Raw genomic sequence first — 16,434 nt, forward strand, 5'->3', positions numbered from 1 at the left:
ATCTGAAGAGCTAACTTTTCGAGTTAACTCCTCGAACGGACCCAAAACAGATAGCACCTTCTCCAGCAGTATCCACTGGTGAGCCGTGAGAGTATCAGGGAGTCCATGTTCAGATACGAATATTCCCAGAGGCCGTTTCTGCTCAATCAATGACTGTATCATATAAAAGGTGCTATTCCAGCGGGTCTGTACGTCTTGCTGGAGCCGCTTCGCAGGCTGGTTGATCTCTAACTGAATGTCCTCGAGGCGGGAGTAGGCCAGAGCAGAATGTTTAAAATGCCCAACTATTTTGCGGCCGACTGCCACCGCATCAGCAACACTCCTCTGTGACAGAATGCCCTCGTGAACCACCAGCTGTAGGGTGTGAGCAGTACACGGTAGGCTGGGCAGCTCAGCATCACTCATGGCCTTTATCATATTTCGTGCGTTGTCTCGGAGCACTACGTGGACAGACGTCTTCGGTATGTCCCAGGTCTGGAGCATGCTATCGAAAGCACCTGCGATGGTTTGGCTGGTGTGCGAGCCCCGGAACGACTTTGCATGTAGTGTGACTTGGTGACGGACAAACTCCTCATCAATCCACTGCGCCGTTAAACTGAGCAGTGACATCGGGCACACACTGCTTGTCCAAATGTCCGTAGTGAAACTTAAGGCTGAAACTTCATTCACCAGGTTGCGCACGTGTTTTTTTACCTCGTCAAAAACTTTTGGCACCATAACGTCCGTGATGTAGGGGCGGCTGGGAATCTCGTATCGCGGCTCCAGTGTGCTGAGAAGTTGGCGAAATCCCACGTTTTCCACAACCGACAGTGGCTGGTCATCCAGAGCAATAAAATGAGTCAAAGCCTCTGTTATTTTAACTGCCCGTGGATTTTCTCTTGACATTTTTTCTCGCTTTTCCAAAACCTGAGTTAAAGTTGGCTGCTGTGGTTTTGCATTAGCCTTAGCAAACTCGGTGTACTCAGGGTTATGATGTGTCCTCAAGTGTTTTATCAAATTGCTCGTATTGAACGACGTACTCTCCTTCCCTCCCCTGGACACCTTAGTAGTACATAGTTTGCACTCTGCCTTACTTCTGTCATCGTCGCATATTTTGAAGTGAGTCCACACCGCTGACATGCTGTTTAGCCTAGTGTAGGGCGCCGGTCTCACTCGCCTAACCACCCTAATTAGCTCGACAGCGGCTCGACGCGGCTCCCCTAGCCGCCTGTCTAAAAAAATACAACAAAAATGACAAGCCACCCTCTGATCGCGTTCTTCATGCAAAGCAATTGCATGCAATAAATTGGTATCGGTTCATGGTATCGATTAATTTTAACGAGTACGAGTACGAGTATATTAGGACGGTATCGGCCCGATACCCGATACCAGTATCGGTATCGGTGCATCCCTAATAGGAACTGTAAGAACTGTAAGAGTTAAAACCTTATTGGGGCTGAGATGGATAAACCAAAGCAAATAAAGGCAAAAATTATTATCAAATCAACTCAAATCAACTTTATTTATAGAGCCCTTTAAGACAGCATTAGCTGATACAAAGTGCTGTACATGGCAGGACAGACCAACAATAATTAATTAATTAGTCTTAATTTTAAAATTAATCTTGATTTTAAAAAACCACAAACAACAAATAAAAACAAATAAAACAGAACAAAGGCTCATGTTGAGTTAAAAGCCAGTGAATAAAAATGGGTTTTAAGATTCCTTTTAAAAGCGGACAGTGAGGAGGCCTGCCTGATGTACAAAGGTAAATTGTTCCAAAGGCTGCGAGCAGCAACAGAGAAAGCCCGGTCCCCTCTAAGCTTACGCTTGGACCTCGGTTCCCTAAGGAGCAGCTGATCGGCCGACCGGAGGCAACGTGCAGGGGCGTAGGGGTGGAGGAGCTCAGAGAGGTAGGGCGGGGCGAGGCCATTTAAAGACTTAAAAACAAATAAAAGAATCTTAAAATGAACCCTGAAGTGCACAGGCAGCCAGTGGAGGGAGGCCAGAATCGGTGTGATGTGCTCCCTCTTTCGTACTCCAGTTAGCAGATGGGCGGCAGCATTCTGGACTAACTGGAGACGTGCAAGGGAGGCCTGGCTAACTCCAAAATAAAGTGCATTGCAGAAATCCAGCCGAGAGGTTATAAAAGGATGGATCACTGTCTCAAAGTGTTTGTGTGCCGGATGTGAAAGAAACAAGATTTCACTATTGCACTAATTTGGCGGTCCATTTTAAAATCACTGTCCATTTTAAAACCCAGGTTTGTGACAGTCGACTTTGTATAAGCTGCCAAAGGACCCAAGTCGACAGGGCAGGATTCGCAGGAGCCACTAGGGCCAAACACAATCACCTCTGTTTTCTCCGTGTTGAAATTGAGGAAGTTAATGGCCATCCAGGCTTTTACATCATCAAGACAGGCCAGCAGGGGTTTAATAGAAAATGTTTCACTTTTCCTCAGGGGGACATAAATCTGGCTGTCGTCAGCATAACAATGGAAAGAGACGCCATGTTTTCTAAGGATGGGCCCTAGGGGCAGCAAGTAGAGGGAGAAAAGCAAAGGTCCTAAAATTGAACCCTTTGGGACCCCATATAAGAGCGGAGCAGTGGAGGATTCACTAGCCCCAAGACCAACACACATACAACAACCTCTTTGAATCTGGCACCAACACATAGCCCATTACAAAAAACCTAAAAATAATAAAAACTAAACTAAAATTAAGAATTTTCAAAAAATAAAACGTAAACTAAAACTAGCAAACTCACTCTAAAAACGAATTAAAACTAACTGAAAAATTCACAGCGAAATTAAAACTAAAACTAATGAAAAATCCAAAACTATTATAACCTTGGTTGGATGCACTTAAATGTTTTACAGATTATGTTACATTGCTTTTGGAATGCTTTTCATACTATTGCTGCAAAGATGTCATACGAGCATTGACTTGTATTGTTTCAATTGTATATCTGTTGTGTGTTTGCCTGTATTTGGACAGCTTGGTGTGTGGTTTTCCCTCGGTTGTGCCTACTTTGCCCTGGAGGGCTATGAGGGAGCTGCCAGGGCTTTCCAGAGGTGTGTGGGACTAGAGCCAGATGTAAGTCCTGACAACACATAATTTCAGTAACTACATCATAACATGGAAAAATACAAATTTGTGTGTGGAGAAAATAACAATACCATCAATATCTCACTCTAACACTACATGTCATGCCTCCTATTCTGCTGAGCATGGATCTTGATTGGAGTGGAAGGAAATCAGTGCTATGGTCAGCAGTGTAGCAATGGACAACTAGAAAATTTCCTCTGGGGAAATTCTGAAAGGGCCACGGGGGCTACTGCCGTAGTGTGTACACTATGATGAGATTCTTCCGAGATTTCAAACAATTAATACTAGTAAAGTCTGTGTGTCTGTGTGTCTGTCTGTCTGTCTGTCTGTCTGTCTGTCTGTCTGTCTGTCTGGAGGAGTGTATGCGTGTGTATGTGTAACTGTAATCACATCAAGATCAAAGGCATTCAGAGCAGAGCAATCAACAGAATTAACTGCCACCACCTGCCAAGTCTCGGAACAGTGACAGCAGCCAGAGGTGGACAGACTGGAATTTCTAGCCTCGAACAGAAAGCATTTTTGGCAAAACCATAATACCTTTCATGGATCCGACTTCACTTTGAGCGTCTTTGAGTTCTTCCTGAACGCCTACATGTGGTTTTTTTTTTTTAAGAAAAATGAAAAAGTAGCTTTTTTAGAGCGATCGAAATAAAACTGTTACATCTCCCTTTTTCAGAAATCTTCCTGCATTTTTAATATGGGAGCCAATGAGGCTGTTGGTGCGTGTTGGTGGCGCATCTGTGCGTCCTACGCCCAAACTATAACTCTGACAGCTTTACCAGAGGATTGTGAGTGAGAAGACACATTTTCCTACGTTTCTATGTATAAATTATTTCTTTAGAGTAGAATTTGCAGCCTGGAGCGCAGTTTTAAAAAAAAAAAACTGACAATTTTTTCTCTCCCTCTACACTCTGGCGATGATGTCACACACTGTGACACGAACATTCCATGCAATACACGCCCATTATAATCTGATCAGTTTTATGGACTATGCAGATGACATCAGCCTGCTCTCCGACAATGTGGAACAAGCTCAGGAACTCATGAACAGAGTGGAGTTGGAGTGTGCCAAGGTTGGCCTTAGGCTAAATGCCAAGAAAACGGAGGTGATCAAGTATAACATCTCACCAAAACATCCACCTCTCACAACTACAGGAGGCACTGTGCTGAAGGAAGTCAAAGACTTCAAGTACCTGGGCTCATGGGTCAATTCAACTGAGCAAGACCTGAAAGTGAGGAAGGCACTTGCACGGAGGGCCCTGAATGGCATGACCAGTGTATGGAACTCCAACCTCCCCCGTAAAATCAAACTTAGCTTCTTCTATGCAACTGTGGAGTCTGTTCTCCTATATGGCAGTGAATGCTGGACCCTGAAGCCAGCCTTGCAGAAGTCTCTAGACGGGTGCTACACCAGAATGCTGCGTGCAGTATTAAACATCAGTAAGGGTACACATGTTACCAACAAGACTCTGTATGAGGGCATTCCAAGGTTGAGCCAGAAAATAACAGCCAGGAGAATGAGACTAGCAGGACACTGCCAAAGGCACCAAGAACTGTCGGCCAGCAAACTTGTGCTGTGGGAACCAACACACGGGCGCCGGTCTGTGGGACGTCCCACACCAACATATGTGGACGTACTCAAGGACGATGCAGGAGCACAAAGTACCGATGAACTGGCCAGATGTATGGAGAATCGGGATGACTGGAAGCAAAGATGGAAGGCTCGTCTGAGGACGACCTAGAGAGAGTTTTAAAAACTGAATCTTCACCCAGTCTCAAGAAAGCTTAACCAGTGCAATTGCAAATTGTAGAGTATTACGGAATCAACTAATTGTCAAAGGGCACATGTTGAACTAAACTGTCAGCCGCTGATTTTCTAGCTGCAGCATCCTTTAATAGGCTCTCGACACCCTTGGACTGGGTGCAACTCAAATCAAGATTCTTGCTCAGCAGAAGAGGAGGCAGAATTTTTGGATGGGCGGAGCTTCAGCAGGAGTCAATTCCTGTACAAGGAAGGGCATGTCCCAAATACCATACAATGAACACTACAAAAAGTGTCTCAGCAGTGGCTGCTGTGTCAATCTGTTTATCAATGACAACTCCTTCTCACTATCTCCTTTACCCCCCCCCCCCTCCAGAATTCAGAAGCGTGGAATAACCTCTCTACAGCCTATATTCGCCTTCAAAAGAAGTGAGTAGAAGAATGAATGTGGTGTGTATTGCTTGTTTGCACAAGGGTCTCTGGATCCAAGGTGTGTTCAAGTCTATCCTGGACTCCTTTTGTTGAAAGAAAGGTTGGACCGTGTTGGTTAAGCTCTGGAATTTACTAGTAGGCCTGAAGTGAGGCTGCTGCATTTCTATGGATTATGCACTTCTTCTTTTTTCTTTTGGTGACATGATGACATCCTAACATCATCGATGGAGAAAATGTGAGCTTAGCTAAAAACTTTTTATAGAAACTGCAGAACATGCCAAAAGAATTACATGAAGAAAATGTCTTCAATGCAAAATGCAGGTTTTTTTTTTTTTTTTTAAAGAAACCCCCCGCTGTAATTCAATTAAACTAATACAGTGCCCGTAGGGAGTATGTATTGGTATAGGGGGAGATTAAGTAGATTTTTCATTTATGGCCAAATGAGGTTGTGTGTGAAGGAAGACAGACAGACAGACAGACAGACAGACAGACAGACAGACAGACAGACAGACAGACAGACAGACAGACAGACAGACAGACAGACAGACAGACAGACAGACAGACAGACAGACAGACAGACAGACAGACAGACAGACAGACAGACAGACAGACAGACAGACAGACAGACAGACAGACAGACAGACAGACAGACAGACAGACAGACAGACAGACAGATCTTGCTTTTATAGATGGATGCATGCAGATCCACTAATTTGAACACATTAAGTAGGTGAAAAAAAAAGGCTTCATGGATAGAAAACAAGCAAATAAAGAAACACCTCAAAGTGTACAGAACAAAAGACCATTTGTATGAGTAACTTAATTTTTATTAAACACCTGTTCCAATAAAATATATTCATGGTGTTGAGGTACAAGCCAAGATATTCAAAATCTGTTCAATTAAGCATGTACTTCCTTTGTAAGAATGAAACAACTCATGCACCAAAACCAAACTCTACAAGATCTACAAAGGCTGTAGACTATCTACACTACTAACAGGAAACTATCCGCATGACAAACATAATGCGTACATAGGATCTTGTGTATATTCTGGCCAAAGACTATTTCAAATAATAGCATTCTCGAAATCACCCAACAAGATGATATACACTCCATACTCAAGGGATGTGGATGGGCCTGGATTGTCCATGTGCTCAGAACAGACATAAACACAATCCCAAGTCTTTCACTACACTGGAAACCATATGGCAAAAGAAAAAAAGGGCAAAAATAACATGCTGCAGGTTGTTGGTTGTGTTAGAGAGGATATTGGTTTTATTAGAAAAAGTCTAAATTCTTCAATTTTTCTCAAATGTTGAAATATCACTTAAAGTGCAAATTGATGTTTTAGTACGTAAAATCATTGCTAACTTTTTTCTTTCTGTCACCCTCACCTGCAGAGATAAAGCCTTTCGTACCCTGCAGGAAGCCCTTAAATGTAACTACGAACACTGGCAGATCTGGGAGAACTTTATTGCTGTGAGCACTGACATTGGGGAGTTTGCTGAAGCCATCAAGGCCTATCATCGCCTGATGGACCTCAGAGAAAACTACAAAGACATTGAGGTAAAGGACTTTTTTATCTTGGCTGACATTACACTCTACTCTCTGACAGTTTTAATATATTTAATGTTGAACTGAACTATATCGATATATGCGATATGGTGTAATTCCATATCACATTTAAAAATATATTGATATATTTTTTTATATTGATGTATCGCCCAGCCACAGGTTACAGGTGTAAATATGTGGTTCTTTCTAATGGTGGCTTATGTAGATGGTAAAAAATGACAATGAAACCAGCACAGATCCAATCACAGAAATCGTCTTTTGACACGGTTCACGTGTGATTCATGAAACGTTTGTATCTCACCAATCGCAGTGTAAGAATGATCGGACATTGATAAATGTCGCGGCTGGAAACAACGGGGAAGTTTCAGGCCCTAATATATACTTGGTTTAGAGACCTCGTCCCTAGAGTTTTTGACATTGAAAGATGCAATACAGACAAGAAGAGGAATCTATTTTCTTTCTTATTTTTTAAGTCACTTTTATTAGTAAAGTGCACATTTACAAATAACACATAGGGAACAAAATAGATATTTTAAGCAGATACAGAAATCCACAGCACCAGGGGTTTATGTTGGTTCAGCAAAATTGACACAGAATGTAAAACATCCAGTAAAAAAGTATTAGAAGTATATATATGTATTTATTGTTATAAACTCAAACAATTTCAGTGAATATTAAAAATTTGGAGCAGTTTTAATTCCAAAAGAAGAGGAATTTCCCAGAGATTAAAGGGTTCACGTCCCAGTTGCAACAGAGCCAAATGGTTTTTTTTGGTAGCCTAAAAAGTGGCATCAAAGGGAGCCAAACAAATACAGTGTGGAAGAAAATCACTGCTCCAGTCAGCAGTGTAGCAGTATAGGTTATAAATGAACATTTTCACTGCGGTCAAAAACAGTTTGATCTATTAAAATGACAAGTAATAATAAATAAAGATGGATTTTTTTACAACCCTGTCCATCAAAGACAATGCACAGTCTAGTGTAACTATTAAGCTGTGGTCAAGTGGAGGAGCAAGGAGCTGCCGCATCACTTAAAACTTAAAATCACTTAAAAGGTTTATAGCACTTCCTATGTCCACTTTGTGGCACTAGAGAACACTACTAATACTAATACTAATTATATGTCATGCTGCTGTATATCATATGTAGACCACATCATGTCAATTTCATGTAAAATGGATGATCTTTGTAAAGACTGACTTCCTGTAGGTGGCATTAAGACTATGATTCAATATGGGTGTACAAGACTTCAGGCCTGGAACTTATCTACTTATGTGAAATAAAAAGCAGTTTGGACAATGTAAAATCAAGTTACAACAGCTTCCTGTGTCATGGCGCACTATGCAAATTGCCCAACTCTCCAAAGCAACGCTGTTCCATGAAAACACAAATGCTTTACAATTTAGCTATGCGTCTTGAGATCCTGCTTACCAAATTTGAAATGGATTTGTTGAATCCCCTAAGAGGAGTTTTAAACAGTTCCTTTAAAGTGCCCAAAATAGCTTGTCACCGTTTAAGGTATCCAAAAAATGATTTTGCAGTTTAGTAGGGGTGTGGCGATACTCTAAGCTCACGAGACGAGACGTGATATTGGGTTCACGAGAACGAGACAAGACGAGATTTTAAGAAAACTACAATGGCAAAATATATGACTGGAACAACAGACTTTTTTTAACCGAGTTGCACATGCATTTTGAAATGTTTTATTATAACTCTTTACATGCATGATGTAAGCATGAGCTTTTAATAAACTTCTTCTTCCACAAATTGAAACTAAAACTGAAATTTCTAAAAGTTAAAATAAGATAAATAAAAAAATAAAATCCCCCAGAGGGATTAATGAGACCCGGAAGGTGACGTTTGGTAATCGCTTAGCAACAGTTTCGACCGTGATCCGTGATCACAAACATGACGGATTAAACACGGGAGATGCAACTGTGGTTGCCGTCGCTAACTGCACAACATCAGCAGCTGATCAAAACAAACCAGCATGGCTAATTATCATAAACATAGCAATCTTTAATTAACCGGCATCGCTAACTTGTAAACAAACAAATCGCTAAGTGAACACCTCCTGCAGCAGCAGCACATACACACTGTACTGCTACAGAGCTAACTGTTAGCCTGTTAGCAATTTGCAGACTCCGGCTCTGCAGCTGGGAGAGACTGCTGCAGGAGGACTGTGCCACTTCCGTTAGTTCTTACTCTTCTTTACGAGCCACTGCGACGTCATTCTGGCTGCTTGCTGCTTCCCCTCCTTCTCCTCCTCTTCTTCTTTTCATTTTACTGCCCCCACAGGTCACAAATAGTTTGATAACTCACAAATCTTGCGAGACTGATTTTTAACGCAACGAGAAATATCGTCGACTTTAATCTCGCGAGATCTCATGGCACGAGATCTCATCACACCCCTACAATTTTGCATTACATGAGTCACATTTTAAAATCAATGTATGCATCATATATATTCTTCTCTATGGCAGATTCTGGAGATCCTGGTTAGAGCAGTTGTTGATAACCTGCCGGACAGACGGGATGAGCAGTCAGTAACTCTCCAGTCCAAACTGAAGGAGCTCCTGGGGCGAGTCAGTTCCCGCCACAGTAGTGACAGTAAGATATGGCAGCAGTACGCCCTGCTATATGGAGGCGGTCAAAGCTCCAATCCAGAGGACAATGAAAAGGTTGGTCCCAATAATATTAATATGTAAATTATCTTTCATAGGTCTCTGACCTGATTGAATTCATTTGATGATTAGATGAAATGTCAAGACCATGTTGTGTCCCCATGCTGCTTTTACCATAGTCAGGTGAACCAAACAATAATCTAAACTCCAGGGCCAAAAGACAGACTAAGGCACTGTTGCACATAAGTAGTGATGGCCAGATGAAGCCCCATGAAGCCTTGAAGCTTTTCATCCAATTGGTTCAAAATAGGTTAATCTCTCGAGCCTTCATGTGCTCACAACCCCCCTGCTGGTCAAAACCTTCACTGTCATTTCAATTATTTGTGATTGGCCTCTTGTCTGTCTGCCACAGTGTCAGCAGGGGAATAATCACTGCCAAGAACAGTTTAAATTGATTTTGTGTGGTTCATTCATTAATTAATTAATTCATTCATTCATTCATATAATCTTTTTTTGAGTAATGTGTGGGTAATGGTAAGAGTCTATTAATGTAAAAAACGTGTCAGTATGATTTCAATCAATGTTTGAATAAATCCAACAGGACATGAGATGTTTATGTTAAAACAATTGCAGTGTTTTCCAAAGATTAGACTGTGATTGTGCTGATGAATACTGGGCTGATGATGATGACTTTATTCATTTTAATTAAGAAAGAATATTTTTGCCACTGTGCTGTACTGGACTCAATTTTGCGGGGATCCATTGCGCTTTATAAATGTTCATATATCACACCAACCTGACACCAACACTCAAACCATTCCCCGAACCAGCGAGGCTTCAAACGTCATCAGTGACGTCACTCGCGCTTAGTAAACACGTATTTCAATGGTGTTATTATTGTATGTTTTTTCAGGCTCTGCAATTCTTGTCCAAGGCCCATCACTGCAGGGTTCAGACTGGTGGCTGGGAGAAAGACCCTGGCCTCTTCAAGGATGTTATCAGCAGAGCCATCAATATGGGTGAAGGTGAGAGCACTGTTCAGCTGTCGACACAATAACTGCAGTGCAGATTCGACAGGATTAAAGCTAGAATTGGAGGGGTTCTTCGCCATCATAATAAACATTAATTTAGCAGTTCATTGAACATACTTAAACACCTTTTTTCAGTTACCGAGACCTTTTTAGGAAATTTAGGACGTCATCTGTGTTTCCAGTGGAGAAACCAAGGCCTAAATTCAGTTACTTTAACAAAAATGTGAATCAATAAAGTACAAAGAAGAACATAGTTGTTGTTTTTTTTTAACTGTATGAAATGACACGATGGCTGGGGCTAAACCCCGACAGACAGCTTAAGAAGGAGAAGGAGCTTGTCTTTCGCGAATCAAAGCAGCGAAACATCATACATGAGGGGGACAAGATATCATTCGTCCAGGTTCTGTCGGCAGAGACTGTTCGAATCCGATGCAGATTTAACCCAGTTACGAAGCTATTTGTTGACATCAACGCCTTCCGTGGATTTCAACACAACCCCTGCAGGCTTAGAGTGTTACACGGCGGCAAGATTCACCTTTTCTCAACACCGCGGGAAGCTGAACAATTTTACGAAAGCATCAAGTAACTTACACATGACGCGCTGCTGACAGGTGTTTCCACAGCGACACAAACCTGGGACTCCACCGGAGAAAACTGCTGATTAGCCATAGGCTACAGCTGATCATCAGGATATACAACAGAAGAGAGCCCAAATAATTCCGAAGTAAGCTGTTGTTGTTGTGAGTTAAGTTATGAATAACGTTACATGACTTTCATCTTTAAAATTGAAATGTAACCCTTTTTTTGCAGTTTATGTTTTATAAGACCAGTGGATATTGTTCTTGTTGTAATTACGCACCGGGGCGTCAACTATGTTGGGGTATCTGTTTAAAGATACCAATTGCCTTCATCAAGGATCACCAAAAATGTTGGGGATTAAGGATAGCTCTTTTATGAATAAATGATGACCTTGCACAGGGCGTCAAATATATTAATAAAAGGGCGTTATCATAAATGCTATCCCTTCCATAAGGATACCAAATATGCCGGAATGAACCTGAGCAACACTTGTGTGGATCTCACGGTTCAAAAGTGTGGTTGGATGGCTATAAGAATTATTAATAATTATCATAAACAATTATTAATTATAAGAAATGATATGACTTGATTTACTCTAAGTCAGCTCGTTGGGGCACCATCTGTAACAACAGAAAAATATAGCCAATTCACCTAAATCAGTCTCATAAACTATCAATTTGGAACACTGATTATTAATTATGAATATAATTATAATCAAATTACCATATTAATATTTAATAGTGGTTGAAGGAATCATGAATTCTTGACACAGCAGAGGCCAGCATATCGTTCATAATGTACACATTAAATAGACAGCATTCGTAATCAAAAGGTATTTATTCTAAACAAATAAAGCAAATAAAAGCACACATCTATAACATAAGAACTACATTACAAAAGAGAAGGGTGCGTGCGTGCGTGCGGCATTTTATGCCAGCACACTATACTAAAACGCGTGTACAGCGCCTATGCGCTGACATCAAACGTCTAACGTGCGCGTGTAAATTCCATTCACTTTCAGTGGACAGACAGGCATCACGTAGGCGTCACGCAGACGCTGTACACGCGTTGTTGCGCATACGCCTGCGTGACGGCTGTGTGACGGGTGAACTACGCCTCAAATACATGACATGAAGACAGTGACTGTACAATTCTACATAGGCGTACAGACACGCGTATTGCGAGTACACCAGATAACATGGGTGACCGGTGAAAACTGCCACGAGCGAACGTAGCGGACACCTGTGTGTATGTGTAACGCGTGTACGCCTATAACAGTTCAGCTGTTACACAGAGTCTTCACACGGGATTGTGAAAGCAGAACTTATAGATGAACTCCAAGCCCCAACAGAGCTGTCAGGATATTTCTATTATTTTCAGGCCCGTTTTTATTTTCTTGTTCACGAAATCTCTCTCTCTCTCTCTCTCTCTCTCTCTCTCTCTCTCTCTCTCTCTCTCTCTCTCTCTCTCTCTCTCTCTCTCTCTCTCTCTCTCTCTCTCTCTCTCTCTGAATGATATCGAATTGATATTTAATGATAGCAAGGGTGAAAGGGATAATTAAAATACTTTCAGCTACTTAAAAATAGTAATAGTAAAGTGCGACGCTCACAGCCAGTTCCCAGTTCGCTCTTGGACATACAGTTCATTATGCATCAGCTGTAATGTACAAATTGAATATTAAGTAGCCATGCGGACCTGTCCAATGAATAAGGATGCTTCTTGAGTAATTTTATGCGCTTGGACATACAGTTCATTAAGCATCAGCCGAGGCGTGTACTTAAATTGCATTTAGGTAGACTGAAACAGCCTAAACTGTGTAATAGGTCTCTCTTGGTAAAACATGGATTGCTTGACGGGTGGTCGTTATATTTGCGGCTCGCACCGCGTCGTGCTTTATTTCTCACAACGGCTGGCGGCTCAACCTTAAACAGTACAAGTAAACACTGGCGTGAGACAACAGAAAGATTAAAGGCCAGTGTTGTGTCCTTAATGGTTTCCACACTAACTTGTTGCCGTAGGCTATGCGCATGTGCTGTTACGCATGAGCTGTCCGTGGTACTGAAACACCAATCGCCGTTAATGTGAGGATTCTGTCTGATGTTGTGCTGTTCCTTAACATCTTATCTACTGTTTGGGTTCATCTGTAGTCTGCACTTTGTGCAATAAAATGATTTATTGTGCCGTGCGATAGAGCTGATACGCATGTTTTGTCTTTACTGTTGTATTGTGTACAGCCTTTATAGAGCTCTGATGGGAGAGCTTGTGTACGGAAGCGCATTGCATTCACTGGATAAAAAAAAAAATAGACACCTTTTCTCGTAATTACGAGATCCTGATCTCATAATTACGAGATCCTGATCTCGTAATTATGAGATCCTCGTAAGACAAAGAAAAAGGAAACGTCTGTAAATACTCTCTCAGTGGCAATGATGGCGCTATCGCAGTTAATCTGCTACTACTACCTTCTCGGTTTGAGACACTGGGAAATAAAAATGAGGATGGTATTAATATTAGTATGTCAACACTGCGTGACAAAATAAAAGTCCTGTATTAATAAATACTTATTATCAAGCATAAAAAAGAGGGGGAAAGTATCATCATACACTAGTATAGGCTACTGTTCTCTGAACCATGCACGGTTCACATTTATTAACATAATTATTATTGATTATTAATCATAATCAGAACTAATGCCGGCGGGTGAGCCTGATGTTTGGGAAAGCCACATATTATACACAGCGCCGGGCAGAAGTTGACCGGCGGAGCCTGGTCACCGGTGCTGCTGATCGCTTCTGAAGTACTTTTACATTGTTTATCTTATCACCATGGCAACGCGTTGTCACTGGCAACTTGTCAGCATAGTGATGAACGGGCAGCAGCTGCAACGACAACCTCACACACATCATAAACATAATAATCATTGGAAATGAGGATTTGTGAAGTTATGGCTTCAGTGCTGATGTTAAGCCACAGGGTGGCGCAGTTATTACATGAAGAAGATGTTTATTATGATGCAGCTGCTGCGTTGCCAAGGTGATGACAACATAAAAGTACTTCAGAAGCGACCGGCAGCACCGGCAATACCCGGCACTGTGTATAACATGTGGTCAGATAGGCTTCCAAAACGTCAGGCTCACCCGCCGGCATTAGTATCAAGCATGATATGATTGATATATGATATATACATGAAATGATATGATATATGATTATAATTAATAATCAATAATAATTATGTTAATAAATGTGAACCGTGCATGGTTCGAAGAGTTCCAGGGTGGTCACAAGGGCAGAGTTACAAATGCAATTATACATGTATTTCCTTTCTTACATACTTGTTTATGAAGTGAAATGAAGTCTTGAAGAAGAATGAAGAATTGAGTCTCAAACAAAGCCTTCACATTTCAACCCATCATCGTACAAATTTCCCTAATCCTCAGTTTTTATGGAAGAGGAATGGAAAAGAGGAATGCAAAAAAAAAACCTGTAGCCCTTTATAGGGCACTCATTAAATCACTTAGAAATTGAAAATTTCAACCCACCCAAGTGTTTTTGGAGGATATTACATGGCTTTTGCTTTTGTGACTTTTTTCAAAAGATTTCATTTTTATCTGGCAAATCAAGGTCAATTGAGTTGTTATTATTATTATGCTGATTGGTCAGATGCCATGAAGTCACTATCTGGGACGTAGCCTGACCTTCACTGATTAGCTCGGAGAAATCCGTGTGCTTGTAGAACCACATGGATTTCTCCCAGCTAAGAGGCCGGGGGACCCCATTTGGATGTCCGCTGAACTTACCAAATATGGTTCTTTGCCTGATAAAGTAGAGTTGAATTCCTTATTTAGTTTAGATGTGGGTTGTCATTAATGTCTGAAACTATTTTGCAAAAATGAGGAAATGGTGCGGTGCAGAAGTATTGTTTGTTACTGGTTGGAAAGTTGTCGGTGGGATATGTAACACGGAAATAAACAAAGCAACATTGAGTCCGAATGCACCTGTATGTGTTCTTCGGCCTAGATGTCAATAAAACATCAGACTGCAGTGGAAATCCAGATCAGTCCTCTCCCAGTCATGTTGCATCTGTCGCTCTGTGTACATCTCACAAAATCCCTGCGCAGGTAGCCCACAATCCGCTGTGTTCTGGTTCATTTCCTGTGATCGGTTGTTTCGGTCTGCAACAGAGCACGATTGGAGCGTTCAAAAATGTGGTGGAGTTGAAGTGGAATGTACAAATAGCTCAGATTTGTAGGAAAATGTTGTTATTTAATGGCTGTATGACCAGGTAGGTCATACAGTATAAACATACCAGGAAGTGAAATATATTGACTTCAAATCCAGGAAAAACACAACAGAAACAAAATAGTGCAGCAGACTCTGAATCTCTCTTTCTATTCCTCAGTGAGTATCAGTTGCTCTCAGAAGAAGAGTAATCCAACTGAAGCTCTTCGGACTCTCTCCTCCACCCGCCTAAGCCTCAAGAGCCTAGTCAGTAAAGCCAAGGTACAGTACGTCAGTCTGAGCAGGTTTCAAATCGACCATTTAACAAACACAAATGTTGGAGATTTACAAGCACGCGTCACCCAGCTCATCCAAGGATGAAATCTTGCTTGATGATTCATAGTAATTTTTCTATGGGTGGGTTAAGCTCAAGTTAAGAGCCCAACGCAGAGTACTTTGAATCAACACTAGCGTGTTACAAAATCACAGGGCAAAGAATTCAATTCAATTCAATTTTATTTAGGGAGGGCAACAGGGGTGGGGGACCCCCTCCCAGGACGGACAGGTGTAAAATAGATGTCGTTGTACAGAACAGATTAACAAAGTAGAATAAGGTAGGTGTGATATATGTAGATATGTGATGTGCTTAAAAGTATAATTAAGGGATTTAGCCTATTATTTACTATTCAACTACAACATATAAGGATTATGATGTGCGTGGGAAAAATTGGCCAACAGAGCCAGGGAGCCCATGGGAGAGCCACCATTTTATGATTCTTTAACATATAGCACTCCTTTAGCGGTGACAGTTAGCTCTTAAAGTTATGTACTTACTTGATTCCTGTGGTCTATGTCTAGTACCTTCAGGCTGAATGCACTTATTGTAAGTCGCTTTGGACAAAAGCGTCTGCTAAATGACATGTAATGTAATGTAATGTAATGATGGGCTTACACCAAACGATTTCCCCAGTCCCCGACTAAATACTGAAAGTCTTCTTTGCTCCCGTCATCTCCATCGTTAAGTTTAAGGTAGTAATTTGCTCTGTTTCAGATCAGTCTTTTCCTAGTCTTGGGTTTGGATCATATCAAACATGTTTGATATTATCTCAAGTCTCAGTGACGTAACAC

At 41.4% G+C, this 16,434-nt stretch overlaps 1 protein-coding gene across 1 annotated transcript in view; it reads left to right on the top strand.

Moving 5' to 3' along the window:
- ttc27 (tetratricopeptide repeat domain 27) overlaps positions 1 to 16,434 on the top strand; it is a 67,330-nt gene that overhangs the window by 50,034 nt on the left and 862 nt on the right. The window contains exons 14-19 of the mRNA XM_059359053.1: positions 2,976 to 3,074; positions 5,225 to 5,277; positions 6,681 to 6,846; positions 9,338 to 9,535; positions 10,392 to 10,503; positions 15,488 to 15,588. Of these exons, the coding sequence (XP_059215036.1) occupies positions 2,976 to 3,074; positions 5,225 to 5,277; positions 6,681 to 6,846; positions 9,338 to 9,535; positions 10,392 to 10,503; positions 15,488 to 15,588 (729 nt within the window). The remainder of the gene's footprint in view (positions 1 to 2,975; positions 3,075 to 5,224; positions 5,278 to 6,680; positions 6,847 to 9,337; positions 9,536 to 10,391; positions 10,504 to 15,487; positions 15,589 to 16,434) is intronic.

The sequence above is a fragment of the Centropristis striata genome, chromosome 20 (assembly GCF_030273125.1).
Source record: "Centropristis striata isolate RG_2023a ecotype Rhode Island chromosome 20, C.striata_1.0, whole genome shotgun sequence".
Classification (NCBI taxonomy): Eukaryota; Metazoa; Chordata; class Actinopteri; order Perciformes; family Serranidae; genus Centropristis; species Centropristis striata.